Here is a 16,290-nt window from a genome sequence, read left to right as displayed (position 1 = left end):
CATATTCGAGTATGAGATAGACAAACTCTGATTGGATTGGAATAGCCCGCCAACCCCTTTTATTATATTATTTGGGAGGGGGTCCTTTTAAACTTCAGGTGATAGTCTAATTTTTAAATGTTTAATCTTATGTGTATGAGTGTGTGTGCATGAGTGAGTGTGTTCGTGGTCAAGTGTGTGTCATATGTGGAGGTGCCCACAGAGGCCAGAGAGTTGGATCAAATTCCCTGGAGCTGGAGTTACAAGTAGTTGTGAACTCCCTGATGTGGGTACTGGGAGCCAAACTCTTGTCCTCTGCAAGCACCATAAATGCTCTTAATGGCTGAGCCGTCTCTCCAGCCCTGGTAATGTGATTTTAAGGTTTCCAGATCTCGCTTGAGAATGAGGCTGCTCGAGGAAAGAGAAAACAAACAGCGGCATGAGCTGTACACCTGACTCAAGAGGCACTTCTTTATCCTAGCTGTACCCATCAGTTTAACTCTCGCTGTCCTCTTGGCATCTCCTGAAGCAGATCTGATCAAGTAGCAGAGTCTGGAGTTGGGCCCTAAGGTGGCAGCACAGGATGCTATTCACACAGCTTTCTCTAGCAATTCTAGCTCAGACACTCGTACCTAGACCATACTCAAGTCTTGGAGCCAGCAGGCTTGATGTTTTGCCTACAGTAATTCCAACTCAGTACATTGCCTTGAGTGGTTCATGTCTGTCTGCTATCCAGCCTTAGCATGCCAGAGTTAGGGACTGCCCACAGAGGCTTTGCTTCTTTGGCTTTGCACAAGCTGTCCCTTCTGCTAAGGGCTTGGTCTCTGCCAAGAGAGGTCCTGAGAAGTCAGAGCAGGCACTATGCAGCTCTATGCACCTATCAGATGTTTCTGTCATTGCTCTGGTCATATTGCATTATTTCTTTCATTTTGTTACTTGTTTTCAAATCTCTTTCCCAAGAAACTGAGCTTCTTGTGAGGAAGAACTGTCTTCTTAGGCCCCCAGACCTACCATGCTATCAATTTGTAGTAAAAATACTGGCTGAGTGAGAGAGTGAGAGGGGCCCTGTGGATGATATGCACACCCTCCTGTTTGCTTGCTTTATTATATTTCAGGGTTGTTGTTGTTGTTGTTGTTTGTGTTGGTTGGTTGGTTGATTTGGGTTGGTTTTTGTTGTTGTTTTGTGTTCATTTTGGATTTTGGTTTTCAAGACAGGGTTTCTCTACATAGCCCTGGCTGTCCTAGAACTCACTTTTAGTCTTAAAAGCTGGCCTCAGACTCAGAGATTTCACCTACCTCTGCCTCCCAAGTTCTGGGAATAAGATACCCAGCATGCATGTTTTGTTCCTGTGTTTGGTGCTTTAAAGATTCGTGACTATTCTTACATAGACTTTGTTTTGGTTTGGTTTGGTTTGGTTTGGTTTTTTTTCAAGACAGGGTTTCTCTGTGTAGCCCTGGCTGTCCTGGAACTCACTCTGTAGACCAGGCTAGGCTCGAACTCAGAAATCCGCCTGCCTCTGCCTCCCAAGTGCTGGGATTAAAGGCATGCACCACCACCGCCTGGCCCACATAGACATTTTAATAGTAGGGGTTAAGTGATTAATTGTAGCCCATGGGTCACGTATCCTAAGACCCAACATGTAGATGACAAATGTCATGTCACAATGTCAAAAAATTGGACATGGAGGCAGAGGCAGGCGGGTTTCTGAGTTCGAGGCCAGCCTGGTCTACAAAGTAAGCTCCAGGACAGCCAGGGCTACACAGAGAAACCCTGTCTCAAAAAACAAACAAACAAAAACAAACAAACAAAAAAAAAGATTGGACATGTGACACATTTACCTGGCATGTCCAGTACCAAGCCAAGCGGTGACAGATGCTATAGTACCAGAGCTCAGAGGCTGAGGCAGAAGAATCACCACTAACTCCAGGCCAGCCAGAGCTACAGAGTGAAATTGTGGTCATGGTGAGTGGCATAATGAAACCCTGTCTCAAACAAACAAAAACAAGTGACCAGAATGCAATGAGAGGCAGACGTTGCAGGTTTGCACAATGCTTTACTGGTACAAGTGAGCTTCTCTGGGGAGACGCGCTGCTGTGAGCACTGTAAGGCAGGAGAATGCTTCCCTGAACATTTTCTTAGGGAAAGGGAGGGAGTACAACAGAAATCCCGCCTCCTATCCTAAGCTACAGGTCGCTTTGTGAGGGCTGCATGATTGTCCATAAAAGAGGAAAGCTGCGGGGTGATATGCTTTCCAAGGCCTAGGGCCAGCCAGGCTGTTGCTTGTTCATAGCAGCATGCTAAGCTGATTAGCTGACCCCATGTCAGAACACACACAACCTATACAACCAAAGTGAAGTGGTTCCTCTCTGTCCAGGCAGGTCAGAGAACAGAAAACCACTCTGGTAAGTTCCAGTGTACATCGCAACTTAGCAGTCTGGCCCTGGAGGCCGCTAGGCATGGGACTTGCCTTCAGACCATGTACTTCACCCTCTGAGAGAAGTAGTCAGAAAGGACTGCCTTCCACTCCCGTGTAATCAGGAGATGCAGTGACCTGCCTCGGCCATTAACAAACTTTCCCTTGTTCTAGACAAAAACTAACTTGATGCTTAATTTTACGCATCAGACTGATAAAGTTGTTGCTCTCTGAAGCTCTTCTGTCTACCTGCTCCACCCTAAGGGGGTCAGGGCCAAGGGTCCCAGAAGTTTGCCTGTCCCCAGCAACAACTTTTCACTGTTGTCACAGGCTGGGATCTGGCCTTGCTGCATAGACATATTCGTAAACACGTAGATCTGCGAGGAAAGAATGGGGAGGAAGACCAGGCCAGGTTAAATCCCATCCAAATACTGTGTGTACAGACAAACACCAACCCATATTCCCACCAGGGCTTCCTGCCCCCCGCCCCTCTGCCCCCATCCTTGGCCTCTTCCAGGGATACATGCTTCGGTTAAATGTGAAAAACAACCCCTGCCTTCTCTGGCCTGTGAACCAGCCTTGGCCCCACAGAGAAGCACAAAAGACACCCTTCTCCTGCATGGCCCCTGCCTTGCCCTGGAGCTGACAATCAGTTTGGGGACAGGCTGGAGGTTTCCAAGGGCCCAAATCATTGGTTCCCTTCAGAAAGGAAGTCTCTGTCATCGATGGTACAAATTGAAAGGGAATATAAATGGGACCAAGACATGGTGTGCTTTCAGTCCACCACGTGTCTTCAATTGTCTAACAAGCAGGCAAGCAAAACCCCCGCCCTCAGTCCACCAACATACCGTGGCCCAATCAGCATCTTCATCTTCGGTCTCTGGAGGCGGGAGTTCCTGCGTAGCAGGAACTTTGAGAGTGGCGTGGCTATTAACAGGAACTTGCAGAGAGGTGTGGCTGTTTGTGGCCAGCCAAGGCCTAAGACAGCCTGCTCTTGGCTGGGGGAGGGTGACAGTTTGGATTCAGTAAGAGATTTGCGCCAAAGTTTAAAGCCAGTGTAAAGGCCGTGCATCTCACAGCTGTTGGTCAGTAGTCCCCAGCTGATTTACATAAGACTTTAGAGCTCAGGCTTTATGCAATATTTGAACTGTGATTCTGGTTCCAGTTTTCTCTCCACCTCCACACTCATTGCGCTACAGCAAGGCAAAGACAGCTCCGTGAGATTCTTTTGCTTTGTGTTTGGAGACAGGGTGTCATTTATGTAATCCAGCAGGGCTTGGATTCACCTTCTTTCCTCTCTCTGTCTCCCAAGTGCTATGGATATCAAGACAAGACGAGTTTAATCCCCAGGATCCACATGGTGGAAGGAGAGAACTGACTCTCTTAAGTTGTCCTCTGCCCTACACATACATGCTGTGGCATGTGCATCCATGTATACACACTCAAAGCAAATAAATTAAATAATGTAAAAATAATAGCAAAAATGGTGAATGGCTCCTGAGGAACAAAATCCTACATCATCCTCTGGCCTCCATGTACGTGTTCACATTCACACAAACACTAGAGAAATAAATGTAATGTAAAACTAAAGATTTAAGATTGATAATAGTATAAGGGGTGTGTGTGTATGTGGGTGTGGTCTGGAGAACACATACTCAAACATTTTAGTTGTGGATTTTAACCTGTGCCCCTCCTCTGTCATGTCCTGTGGGAATGGGAAGACCATGAACCAAAACCACTTGAGTGAGAGGACTACAGCTTGTTTAAACACTAGCAAAACAGTCTAGGGAGCATTTTTGTTTATTTTTATTGCCAGCATAAAACAGGCAGGATGGCTTAGTAGGTAAAGCATTTGCTGTTAAGTCTAATGATCTGAGTTGGTTCCCTGGGTCCCCCACGGTGGAAGGAGAGAAGTGACTGACATTCATACCTGTACTCTTACTACTCAGGAGGCAGAGACCAAAGAAGGAGGAGTGAAAAGCCAGCCTGGGCTACACAAAACCCTGGCTTTAAAAAAAAATCTTTTGGGCCTGGAAAGATGGTTCAGCAGCTAAGGGAACTTACTGGCTGTTCTTCCTGAGTACTTGGGTTCTCAGATAGCAGCTCACAACCTGCTCTAACTCTAGGTCCAAGGGATCCTAATGTTTTTTTCTGGCCGCATGCATGTGGTACACATAGCACATGCAAGCAAACACTTGTATACAGAACATAAGATTGTTAGAAAGCTCTCTGTGTGTCTGAGTTTCTAATAAGAAAAGCTATGTAGTGTGTTTGCTTTTTCACGAGCCCAGAGTTCTCTAATAGGGGTTTTGAAGGGTTGTATCTAAAATGTTGTTCTAGAGAATGAGATGAATGAGCCTTAGCCATGCCATTGACCACTGGGTGCCACCCCCAGATGCTCCATGATGGCAGAAGAGTTGGCTCCAGCAAGATGTCCTATTACTGCCCATGTATACATGCCCCACACAAGTAAATAAACACAACTTAAATATATCAAGACTAGGAAAGTCAAAAGACTGAAATATAATGGTTTTCTAGAACTAGGGGGCTTAGGAGAAATGTGGAGAGCCTGCTAATTGGAACAGGATTTTAGTGGGGAGAACATTTAAATGTACTGTGTGGTTGTGGATTAGATCTCAAACACAGTGGCAGGAATACTTCCCAATACAGGGTTGCAATAGGAGTCTGAGTGTAAACCATGGAATCTGGTAGACAATTGAAAGCCGAAAAAGGAAGTTAGTGGAGCCCAGGTGTGGAGGCTCCACCTAGCACTCCATCGCAAGCATCAACTCATTGATCCAGGCAACACTGGCAGGCTCTCTCCACTCCACTCTGCATCTCACTATCACAGGCCATGGTTATAGTACACTTTCCTACTCCAGCCAGGGAAAGAGAGGCCCACCAGTGAGGTTCAGTGGTCCCAGAAAGCAGAGCCCACCATCACCTGGTCTCCACCCAGCCTCCAGCAGCCCATGTGAGGCCTAGGTATTGTGTGCGTCTCATCTACTGCCAGGGTCTAGTAGGTAGAACTAGAAGCATGTGCTTGAGCCTGTGCTGAGTTGGCTACACTGGTGGGGCAGGAGAGCCTGGCAGGGCTGCGTAGATTCGAGAAACATGGAGAAAGCTGTCACAGGGACACCCCAGGTCACAGAGTGGAGGCCACAAAGCAGGTCGATAAGGTACAAATTCCATCTGGAGTTCCATTGCTGCTGTTTGACGCCATCCCTGTTGCCACTGCCTCCCAAACAGGTTTTACTGTGTATGGGCTGCCCACTCAGGAAGGTTGCCACATCCCCAGGCTGTGGGCAAAACTTCCCCACTCCCTCTTAGTTTCCTCTTTAGCCAAAGCCCTTTACAACAAAGGGGTAGTTCTCTACATCTGCCTTCCCACAGAAGTTATATCAGCAACCCTACTGCTTAGTCAGTCTCCTAGCAAGGCTTTGAAAATCAACAGGACACTTTCTGGTTGCTCTGAGTTGTGGTGTCCAGAAACATCAGGTCAGAGGTTGCCACCTTAAAGATACATGCATCCTTAGAATCAGGGTTTGCAGTCCTGTTGATTTATGTCTTGAAAGTTTGTTGACCACTTGCTAGGCTAGGCTAGGCTAGGCTAATAGTGCTTAATAAGTACAAAGCAACTCAAAGGGTGTAGTTGGGGACTTTTGTTTGTGGGGAATTTTATATAGATTGTCACCATTTCAGAAAAGCATCACAGAGCCAACAATACTACATTTGAATCAGAGCCATTGTCAGGGCTCAAAGCAATCTGGCAGTGCGGTGCTAAAGAAGGCACACATACATGCATACACACATATACACACACACACACACATATACACACACACACAATCCACGTTTACTGCTCAAGGTTTAACCAGTCGTCACAGGACTTGGGGACAGGAAGTTGGGAATAGGATCCTTCTTGGCCCTGTGGGTACTAACAAAGTTCCACTAGGACAGGTGGGAAGGGTGCAGCCTGCCCTGAGGTCCTTTCCAAGGTGCAGGGTGGGGTTCTTTCTTTCTCCCAGGCCCCTCACCCAGGTTCTTCTGGAGCTCTTGGCTGCTGCAGGAAGCAGTCTTTGGAGGTGCCAGTCTAGTCTTCTTTCCTTCTACTGAGTTCCCAGGTTGCCAGTGCAGTCTTGTCCTTTTGATGTCTCTGTGCCATGAACCTCTGCCTTTTCTCCAAACTATGGAGGAGCATCCCATGAAGTTTCCCTATGCAGCGTAAGCCCGGTAGTAACACAAACATCTTCAGTCCTACTGAAACTTCGCTAACCAAACAAGATGAAACTTTCACAGAGGAGGAGACTGAAAATCAACTTTACCCCAGAAGGTTGCTGTCTCTTGGGTCCCTCTACATTGCATATATATCATATACTGGGGGCCTAGGAGATGCCTCAGTCTTGGGGCCTAAGGACCTGCATTCAGTCCTCATCACTCCCAGAAAAGCTGGGTGTGATGCTATGTGCCTATAACCCTAGCACTGGAAAGGTGGTGACTACAAGATCCCTGAGGCTGAATGGACAGCTAAATCTCCAAGCTTGAGGTTCACTGTGACTCAGTCTCAAAACGTAAGGTGGAGAGTAATAGCAATTGGGGAAGACATCCAGCAGCAACCCATCCTCTGATTCATTCACACATTCATGCACACTCACAAGCACACATGTATACCTCTGACATGTACCCCACATATACAACACATGCACAACCCACATATGCATGCACACACACATGAACATAATGCACCCCTATATGCATACCCTTACACACAAACATACATACACGCATGCCCCTACACACACACACACACACACACACACACACACAAACAATTAGAAGGCTTAGCAGTTAAAAGTACTGGCTATTCTTCTAGAGGACCCAGCACCCACATGGTGGCTCACAGCCATCCATGACTCTAGTTCCAGAGGATGTGACTTCTTCCAGATGACCTCTTCTGAACTTCATAGGCAGAGAGCATGCATGTAGTGTACATATGTACATGTATCTTACACAGAAAATAAATGAATAAACCTAAATTTAAATTTACAATAACAACAATTGTGTGAAATAAATAAATAAAGCTTTGTGATACAAGACTGATAGTCCCACTTCTGGGTTACTATTAATCAGTAATTAATTGTTATAGCAGAGTACCTGATACAAGCTACTTAGTAAAAAGAGGAAGAGTTTGGAAATTTCAAAATGTTAATGATAAGCACAGGCTCTGTGCCAAAGGTTCCTCTTTCCCACCCACAGTGACAGAAGGCATCAGGAGTGAGCACGCGCTCACATCCTCAAGCAGCAGCAGGGCCGACGAGGCCAGGCTTGCTGCCTTTCTAACGACCCTCTCAGAACTCAGAAGGCTCCTCATCCCTTGACAGGACCTCCCACCAGACTCCCTCTTAGAGCCCCCACCACTTCTCATTATCACCACCCCCAGAGACTAGACCTCCAGCCACACAAGGAGCTCTGGGGACACAATTAAACTATCAAAATTAAAAGCTCAAGTCAGGGATGTTATACTAACTTTTGTAAGATTAGGATTCAAACTTAGTTCCAAATTGATCAGCATTCTCTCTTTAACATTAGCCAAAACTCCGAATGTGGAGTGGGGTTTTCAGACTGCGTGCGCTGTCGACCCAGGAGAATGTAACAGGAAACACAGTAGTCACTGTGTTTGATGATGCTCCACCTACATCCAGCAGTAAGAACCAGTCCCTAGCTTTTGCATAATTTGCCACTGATAACTATAACCTGCACCCCAAAGAATCTGGACTTTCATCATAGCATACAGTCCTGTGGAGCCAGCAACAAGCTGCCTTTAAGATATGATCTCTGCTCTGGAGCTCCCTGTGGGACCAGCATGTCTGAAATCCATACTCCCCTCTCAGCTTCCTCCTCTTCCCTGTCCTTCACCAACCACGCCCTACTAGGAGTCCTTTCCTAGTAACTTCCTCTAGACCCTTAGGTGAGGAGCCTGCTTCTACAAGAACTGTCTAAAACACCCACTGGCTCTTTAGGTGATGAAAACCGCACACGCGCTTGCAGACATTTAAGGCTACCTAGAAACCACTTCATGTAACACTGACAATGTCTGGCAGCAATTTTTTTTTTTTTTTAGTAAAAATAACAAAGCCAAAGCAGAAGTAGCCACGGGATTGGGGGCGAGAACGGCTAGGCTGCTGGGCACAATGACAGACTTCAGTTAGGCCTCTTTGCCTTACCAAAAGAAAGTATCTTAAGTTTCTTAAATTTTTTAAAAAATCACTTATGCTGTGAGAGACCAAAGATGAGTAACTGCATCCAACTAATGAGAAATGCAGGCCAGGCGGTGGTGGCGCACGCCTTTAATCCCAGCACTTGGGAGACAGAGGCAGGCGCATTTCTGAGTTCAAGCCCAGCCTGGTCTACAGAGTGAGTTCCAGGACTGCCAGGGATACACAGAGAAACCCTGTCTTAAAAAAAAAAAAGAAAAAAGAAGAGAGAGAAAAAAAGAGAGGGCTTGGCATATGATCAACTATTGTTCTTAACTATATTTATTTTTTGATCAAAATACTCATTGAAGCTTTATTATTCCAGATATCTAGGACATTAGTCTCCAATTTTTTTTGAAAACATGCATAAAACATTTAAAGTGAGATATAAAGAAGATGATGGGCACATTGCTAGTTCTTACTGTGTGCATAAATTGCAAAGCATATTAGAAACTGGGTTAGGAATTAAACTGGTCCAAATGAATCTTCAGAGCTGAAAAAAAAAAAAAAAGGGAAGGGAGGGAGGGAGAAAGTTAGTGGGACACTACATTATTTACATTCCAGACCTCACCATCAAATGAGTTTGTTGGACAACCACCTTAAAGGAGGTGAGTCCTGGCTCCACCATTTGGTAACTGCCTGTTTGGGCAGATCAGCCATCCCCACCCCCTTCATCAATTCCCCTTCCTAGAAATAAATATAAGATTTGAGTGAGCTTTTGGCCTCAGGGTCCCTGGATTTCACTGAAAAGCTGGGTTTTCTACCACTAGACTCCATCTGACAGATATGCCCACGTTCCCTCTCGCACTCCCAATTTCCTTCTGATACATCAGTGACGGTGCCTTACACAGAGTTACAATGCTGTCCATTTCTTTCCTTGAGTGTCTGGAAGCCTCCAGAAGGTAAACCGAGTGCCTACCAACTAGAGACTGAAAGGTCTGAGATGCACCTGCAGACCTCTGCCACTCGGCTCCTCTGGGTGAAGAGCAAGGCCATAGTCCCAGGCCTTCCCAGCAGAACTGCCAGGGTTAAAACAGAAGGTCGACAAACCCATGCAGGTGGCATAGGTGACCACCCACCCACCTGCCTGCCTTGCTGCATATACAAAGGTGCTGCTCTCCCATTAGAGGGTTAGTGATGTGGCTACATGCCTCCTTCCTGCCAGTCCACAGGATAAAAGAATGTGACCCCAAAGGATTCTTCTGTAGCTACTGACAAGCTACCCTGATTCATGTCTCTCATACGGTGATGCTTATCATGTTCGAGCTGTCTATAAACAGCTCCTAGGATTGTGAGTCAAACAACTCTCCTCCTGCAGTCCTGGGACCAGCACACAAAGCCTTATGCTCACTAGGCACATGCTCTACCCCCCAAAGGCCCACTGCTTAAAGTCAAGAAACCCACCTCCATGGTGCTTGATTACATGTCTCGATCTACAAAAAAAGAAAATGGAGACAAAGCATTACTTTCATACTGCTAAGTATTATCAGACATCCAGGTGTTGAAAGCAATAAGGCTGGTAAACTAGGTCGTTGTTGCTAACCTTGAGTACTTGTTGAGAACTACCCAGAGATCAACTCCTGTCTCCTGTCTAGGCACTGGAACAGTCCAGAATTGTAGGTACCCGAAGGCAGGGGTTGCAGGCCAAGGCCTGTCCTACCTGGCATGCTTTTTGGCACTTAGTGTGCATCAGTTTGCCAGGAAAGCTGGAGAAGCACAGGAAAAAGAGAAGAGGTCTGGGACAGTGGTTCGGGCTGCTGCTCCCTGTGCTCACAGCAGGGAACTGCTGGTTCCCAGCATGCTGTGTAAGTCTCTCTGCTGGCACTACTGACCAGTCTTTTGGGGGGTATTCTCTAACCATCTCAGTATGCAGGTTTTTAAAATAGCAAAGCAGTTTTAAGCTATGAGTCAACACAGATGGAGCGTACAGAAAGTAAGGAAGGACTTGAAGGCTCACCCCAGGTGACGGTCTTGGGCTCCTTCATAGTGGGATGTTTAACTCTGCAGGCGTATGTATCGGTGGCAGTGGGCGTGAATTCAGCATGAGCCAGGATATAGAAAGACCAGTCCTTGCTGAAGGACAGATCTGACATCTCTACATTAGTCATTTTTTGCCCATTCTTCAGCAGTTCAATTTCGATGTGAGGCGGGTGAAACTGTGATACATAGCAGTTCAGGAAGTTTGCCTTCCCGTTCTCCGGTGGGTGCCGCGAGTATACTTGAATTAGAGGAGATTCTGAGGGCCACAGGGAAAGACAGATGACAACTGTAGTTCAGTCTGCACCATACACCATCTTACATTTGTTCCTCTGTTTCTCCCCGTTCCATTTCTGGATAAGTGATCTGCTTCCCCAAAAGGCTACCCACATTTTGAGAACTTAGTATCTTTTCCTCAAAATCCTATGCGCACCTTCTGTTTTTTCTACCTGGCTTTTAGCAGTGTCTTCTGTCCCTGGATTTTTTTTTTTTTTGGTTTTTCGAGACTGTTTCTCTGTATAGCCCTGGCTGTCCTGGAACTCACTCTGTAGACCAGGCTGGCCTCGAACTCAGAAATCCTCCTGCCTCTCTGTCCCTGGATTTTTAAGAAGCTTTTATTGGAAGCTCTCAAGAACTGTGCCCATCCCTTCCCTTAATAAATCCCACCAACTTTCCAAATGTCACATCTCATTCTGTACACCCTCCATGGCACCCACATCAAAGCCCGCACTTTTTGTGTGCTGTGTCAGCCCCTCTCACTTTTCTTTCTTATTTTTATCCCCTTTCTTTTTTGCTTATTGCTCCTTCCCAGACTTCCCAACACATATGTCTGATCCTGTGCTGAGAGTGGAGCAATTACCACCACCACCCCCGCCCTCCCCCCACCCCCCATGGCAGGTGTTAGCATTAGCTCCTCTCTAATGAGGTTCCTATGCAAGTCAACCCAGGGTACAGTCCTATCAAGTACAATTTCTCTGTTCCAGCCCAGAGTTTACACTCCAAAACCAAACCTCTGGTTTCATGAGCTAGAAAACAAACAAAAGTTAAAATACCACAGAAGCCAGGAAAGCTTTAAGCAACTGAGTTGGGATGGGAAGAGGACAGGAGGCAGACATGAGGGCCATGACATGACGACTGAAAATGCACTCTGCTGGAAGTAAGGGATGCAGTGTGTTCGAGGGGAGATGGGCAGCTGCCACTCAACGTGCTGGGACAGGGAAAGAAAATACTGTAAACTCCATTGTTATTTGTGTGTGCACTTACACACACACACACACACACACTCAAGTTCCCAAAGGTGTGCTTGTGATGACATTGGACACCTTTTAGGAAACAGTTTTCCCCTCCTTCCGTCACGGGCTCCATGAACTCAGGTGGTCAGGGCGCACGGCAAGTACTTTTAGCTACTGAGCCACAATGCTGCCATCTTTGAATTCTGTTTCTGCTCCTCAATCAACATGACAAGAAGTACTACTGTGTAGAATATACAGATTTGATTCCGAGGTATCATTAGTGTATCTATCTACTTTCTAAAACAAACAAAAAAAATTACTGTTTTACTGAGAGAGAGAGAGTGCACATGCACACAATGTAGCTCATGTGTGGGTTTAAGAGTCAGTTCTCTCCATCCACCAAGTGGGATCTGAGATACACTCATGCTTAGTGGTAAGTGTCTCTACTTGCTGAGCCATTTCACTGGCTCTTTTTGTTTCCCCCTCCATTTACTTATATGCTTATTATTGATTTGAGATAAGGTCTGACTCTGACTCCCAGACTGGCCTCAAACGCTTTGAGATCACAGACATGACTCACCACACTTGGCTTATAATACACTTTCTTTTTCTTTCTTTTTTTCTTCTCTTTCTTCCTTCCTTCCTTCCTTCCTTCCTTTCTTTCTTTCTTTCTTTCTTTTTCTGGTTTTTCAAGACAGTGTTTTTTCTGTCCTGGACTCACTTTGTAGACCAGGCTGGTCTCAAACTCACAGAGATCCATCTGCCTCAGCCTCCAAAATACTGGAATTAAAGATGTGCACAACTATGCCCAGCCATGATATACTCTCAGATACGTGTCTATTCAGTGTGCATGGTCTCTGAAGAGCAGCCACTTATCCGCCCATGGAAGGCGGTAGGAAGGAGGAAGATCTGAGAACTGTGGCCAGCTAGAGTGAAGGTCTCAGTACAACTTTGAATTCCTTTTGTCCCTGTAAAGTTAAAGCAAGATAAGCCACAGGTTTCCTTGCCTTTGAGGTTTTGGTAACAAGAACATGCTAAATGCCACACACGTCAGAGCCCAGGTTCATCCTGCCTGAGATCCTCTGGGCAAGGACCATCTCTTCCACAACGAAGAGCAGTGTCGGCCAGATTTAAATCTGGGCTCTGCCATATTTCTACCTCCACGACTTTGGGAGTTCCTACTTATCCTCAAGAGTCTTGGTAACCACACTGAAATAATCCTGAGCCCAGAGTTCACAACCTCCTTGACTTTAGACAAAGTCTTAGTTTTCCTCAAAACTGAAAGCAGAGGCTCTATCTCGGAAAGAACCAGGCAGCGTGCCAAAAAGGAAGCTCTGTGTGAGGTACCAAGGGCCCAAGACATCTGTCTCAGACTGCTTCACAGACCATGACCCAGGAAGGCCTAGAAACTTCTAGAAACAAATGGAGGCCTGCATTACCACACGCGGCATAGAGCAACCTCGATTCCAGCCCCGACTGCCGTTCGTCTACTGTGTGGATAACCTATTCTAAGTCTCGATGTCTCCTCTAGTTCCCTGTCTTAAGACACGAGGAACCATAACGTTTACATCATAGACTTTCAAACTTTTTCAAACATAGTACTTTCAAAAGCACACAAGGTCCTCAGCATTGCAATAAGCCTCATACCCAAGCGACCTTTATGGTTATTACTAAAAGCAACGTTGATAATACAAAGTTAAAGGTCAGAAAGCTTTGGAAACATCGCAGAGTCTGGGACCCATCCCATTTCTCCCAACTTCAGTTGGATCCAGGCGTTCAGCAAGTGCAAATGAAGCTGCGCCAGGGCGGTCAGACTTCCCGGGTCCCGGCCCAGCTTCTACGCGCTCAGAGCCCTCCACCCTGCGCTTTCCGGGCAGCCCCACCCTCCTGCTGCGCTCAGAGAGCCTAAGGGCTCTGGCCCGCAGAGGAGCAAAAGAGAAGCCTTCCTTCCCCTTTTCCAGCGCTGACCGTCCGCACACTCGCAAACAGCCGCATCCACCCTGTAAGCCTTGAAGCAGTAAGAACGGGGCAGCGGGACGCCCACTCCTTTCCCGAGAGACGCAGCCCTGGCCAATCCCGTCGGGAAGAAGAACTAAGGAGAAATCAAAATTTAACGCCAAGAGAGGGGGAAGAGGCACTCACTCTCGACAGCATACAGGCTGGTCAGTGAGACAAGCACCAGAAAGACCAGGGTCACCGAGCGCGCCATCCCGAAGACTGAAGCTCCGTGTCCGGACGACTGAAATGAGAGGCAGCCTGGGAGCGCGCTCTTATATAGTCCCTGAGCTCGCAGCCAATCGGGACTCAGATCGGGAGGCTGTCACCAGTCTCCAAGCTGGTGATGCTGAACTAGGTTACAAAGGGACTTTCCCATTTTCGGTTTCATGTTCTTATAAAGTCCTGTGATATTTGAAACAGCCTGGCCTACTTCGTGCCCTACGATCTAGGGTGTGGTCTTGAGTTTGGTGTATCTGGTCGTTCATCCTGGGACCACCTTCATTCGTTCAATTGCCTACAATATCCCAGTCAGAAAATGACTTAGGACCTGAAGTTTTCATTCTTGAAAAGTAAAGCCAGGACAATTAAGAGCATTAACTGGCAGAACTTAACCCTTGGTTTATAACCTCAGCCCTGGAATACAAGGGCATTTTCGGGATTCTGTGTGTAAAGACGCCCCTGTCCTAAAGGCTGCTCAGAGAATCTCTGAGCTTGCTTCTCCCAGGTTTCTCCTTTGAGAGCTTTGGGTAGAGAACTTCCTCAGGTACCCTTGATAAATTTAGATAATTTTCTTTGTTCTGTCGGTGGGTTTTGGGGAAGGACAATGACAATGGCTTAGCTATGTTTCCTGGCCATTCTCTTAGTAGTACTTTCTTAGAACAGGGCCGTTGGTAAACTGAGTGACCAAGTGAAGTGAATCCCCGAACAAATTATTTTTTCTGGATGAGGAGATAAACATTGAGATGCATTTCCTTGGGGTTCCTGCTTATCGGCTTGGAAGACAGTATGTGTATTACATCAGCTGTGGGCCCAGCAGAGAAGTTGAACTCCTGGCCAAAAGCCAGGACAGAGATGGGCCGTGAGTGCCGGGAGACAACACCATCGCAAGCAGCCAAGTTAATGCGGCTCGAGTGAGGAAGGGTAGGAAGAGGAGGACATGGGGCATCGGGACATGGAGAGTGATCTTAGAAATTGCCATGCTTGCGGTTGAAATGGTTTTGGCCTTGGCTTCCCCAAGGAGAACAACATAACTTCTAGATTTCTTGAACATATTTTTAAAACCTTTAACAATCTCTAGTGTGGAGGCTGTGTCTAAACTAGAGAAAATAGAATATTCTCCACGGACCTTAATTAGATAATAAACAGAGACCCAATCCTTCAGGGTCTACCCAGCAGATAGTATTTTGATCCAGTAATGTGTAAGAATCATAATCATTTATGTTATTTTGCTATCCCTTTTTGTAACTGAAATATAAGAATTTTTATGCATAAAGGTATGAGTTAAGATACTTCATCTAATTAAAAAGAAATATTCATTTAATACATTAAAGATCTGAAATGTTAATATTAAATTATACTAAACACTGTGTTGAACTGTACTAGAAAATGCTGTAAGAAAATAGAACACTATACAGCTGTTTTGTTTTGTTCCTGATTTACTATATCACAGAAAATAATATTAAATTTAAGTTCATTAAAGATAGAGTCTATTCTAGTCACTTATAAAACTAACTTTAAAAACAGAAAGACATAAGTCACAGTGGGGAAGCTCAGAGGTGGCACACACTCCCGTCCCTGGCACAGGGGAAGCCGAGAGAAGGACTGCTTCAGACCAGTCTGGACAGTAGCGTAAGGCCTTGCCTCAAACAAGAGCCAGAGACAAAGAAGTACTTTCAGCTTTCTGGATGTGGGAATTTCTGTGTTTTCTTGGACTTCCATTTATGATTTATTTGGGTAATGAAAATGAAAGGGAAACTATTGTTTAACTGGCAAGAGTGCTGGTAAGACTGGTGACAAGCCTGACAACCAGAATTCCGTCCCCAGGACCCACATAGTGAAAGGAGAGAACAACTTCTACCAAGTTGACCTTTGACAACTTCACACACACACATACACACACTCACACATACTCACTCACACACACACACACACACACACACACACACTCAGGCATACACAGTCAACAAATAAATTTAAAAAGAAAAGACAAGGACCCTGTGTGTCTAAGGGGACCAACTTTGGCAATCTACAAATATGACAATTTAATAGTATTGTTTCCCAAGAGAATAATTAACTGGTAAACAGGTGGCTTTTTTTCTCTTTCTTTTTTTTCTTTTTCCTCTTTTTCCTTCTTTTTTCTTTTTCTTTCTTTCTTTTCTTTTCTTTCTTTTTTTTTTGACTATATGATTGTCCAAAAAGGTTTTTTGCTGTCAACAC

At 45.8% G+C, this 16,290-nt stretch overlaps 2 protein-coding genes across 2 annotated transcripts in view; one reads left to right on the top strand and one right to left on the bottom strand.

The window, feature by feature from the left end:
* Patl2 (PAT1 homolog 2) overlaps positions 1-16,290 on the top strand; it is a 75,813-nt gene that overhangs the window by 32,763 nt on the left and 26,760 nt on the right. The gene's annotated exons all lie outside the window — the stretch shown is intronic.
* On the bottom strand, positions 8,912-14,126 carry B2m (beta-2-microglobulin). Its single transcript, XM_031371699.1, has 4 exons — positions 13,999-14,126; positions 10,605-10,883; positions 10,052-10,080; positions 8,912-9,140 (listed from the first exon to the last, which is right to left on the bottom strand). Exons 1-3 carry the CDS (start codon positions 14,063-14,065, stop codon positions 10,067-10,069), a joined length of 360 nt encoding a protein of 119 aa, XP_031227559.1. The 5' UTR covers positions 14,066-14,126; the 3' UTR covers positions 8,912-9,140; positions 10,052-10,066.

Source organism: Mastomys coucha, unplaced genomic scaffold, assembly GCF_008632895.1.
Source record: "Mastomys coucha isolate ucsf_1 unplaced genomic scaffold, UCSF_Mcou_1 pScaffold15, whole genome shotgun sequence".
NCBI lineage: Eukaryota > Metazoa > Chordata > Mammalia > Rodentia > Muridae > Mastomys > Mastomys coucha.
Note: the sequence above shows the minus strand (reverse complement) of the source record. Positions and strands in the feature narration are given on the sequence as shown.